General features: G+C 40.1%; 1 protein-coding gene across 1 annotated transcript; it reads left to right on the top strand.

The window, feature by feature from the left end:
* Nucleotides 1-214: 214 nt before the first annotated feature.
* LOC116587012 (60S ribosomal protein L37a-like) lies at nt 215-544 on the top strand. Its single transcript, XM_032337671.1, has one exon. It carries the CDS (start codon nt 231-233, stop codon nt 507-509), a length of 279 nt encoding a protein of 92 aa, XP_032193562.1. The 5' UTR covers nt 215-230; the 3' UTR covers nt 510-544.
* Nucleotides 545-915: the final 371 nt, after the last annotated feature.

Consider the following 915-nt stretch of genomic DNA (forward strand, 5'->3'; position numbering starts at 1 on the left):
GTGGGCACCTGGGTGGCTCAGTGGGTTAAGGCCTCTGCCTTCGGCTCAGGTCATCATCTCAAGGTCCTGGGACTGAGTCCTGCATTGGGCTCTCTGCTCAGCAGGGAGCCTGCTTCCTCCTCCCTCTCTGCCTGCCTCTCTGCCTACTTGTGATCTCTCTCTGTCAAATAAATAAATAAAATCTTTTAAAAAAAAAACTATTAGTTGGCTCAGACCTAGTTTGAGGCGACATGGCTAAACGCACCAAGAAGGTCGGAATCGTGGGCAGATACGGGCCCCATTATGGTGTCTCCCTCAGGAAGATGGTGAAGAAGATTGAGATAAGCCAGCATGCCAAGTACACTTGCTCCTTCTGTGGCAAAACCAAGATGAAAAGACAAGCTGTGGGGATCTGGCATTGTGGCTCCTGCATGAAAACCATCGCTGGTGGTGCCTGGACCTACAACACCACTTCTGCTTTCACAGTAAAGTCTGCCATCAGAAGACTGAAGGAGTTGAAAGACCAGTAGAAGCGCCGCCATTGAAACATTGCTAGCCTATAATAAATGGGTTAATTTATGTAACAAAAAAAAAAACTATTAGTTATTAGAGATATATAAGAAATCACTTTTGAGAGTAGGATATATTTTGTCTACATTTAGAAAATAGCTTCAAGTTATTGAGATCACTCTCTTTTTTTCTCCTGATTGATTCTTTCCAACTTCTAGAAAGTAATGTATTTCTATCTTCTAAAATCTTCTAAAAAGTTAGATATCAGAATTTAAAGGTATTTTTTAATCATTCTACTCTAAACCTTTATTTTACAGAAGGGAAATAAATCTCAAATTCACAAAATTAGCCTTTTCTGTAAAGAAATAACCAAAGGAGGATAACCAAGTACCTTTGTCATAAAGATATTGTGAAGAAAAACTTGGG

Source organism: Mustela erminea, chromosome 3, assembly GCF_009829155.1.
Source record: "Mustela erminea isolate mMusErm1 chromosome 3, mMusErm1.Pri, whole genome shotgun sequence".
In the NCBI taxonomy this organism is placed as follows: Eukaryota; Metazoa; Chordata; class Mammalia; order Carnivora; family Mustelidae; genus Mustela; species Mustela erminea.

Coding starts and splice junctions, on each gene's coding strand:
- LOC116587012 (XM_032337671.1), top strand. CDS start 231: ATGGCTAAACGCACCAAGAAGGTCGGAATCGTGGGCAGATACGGGCCC.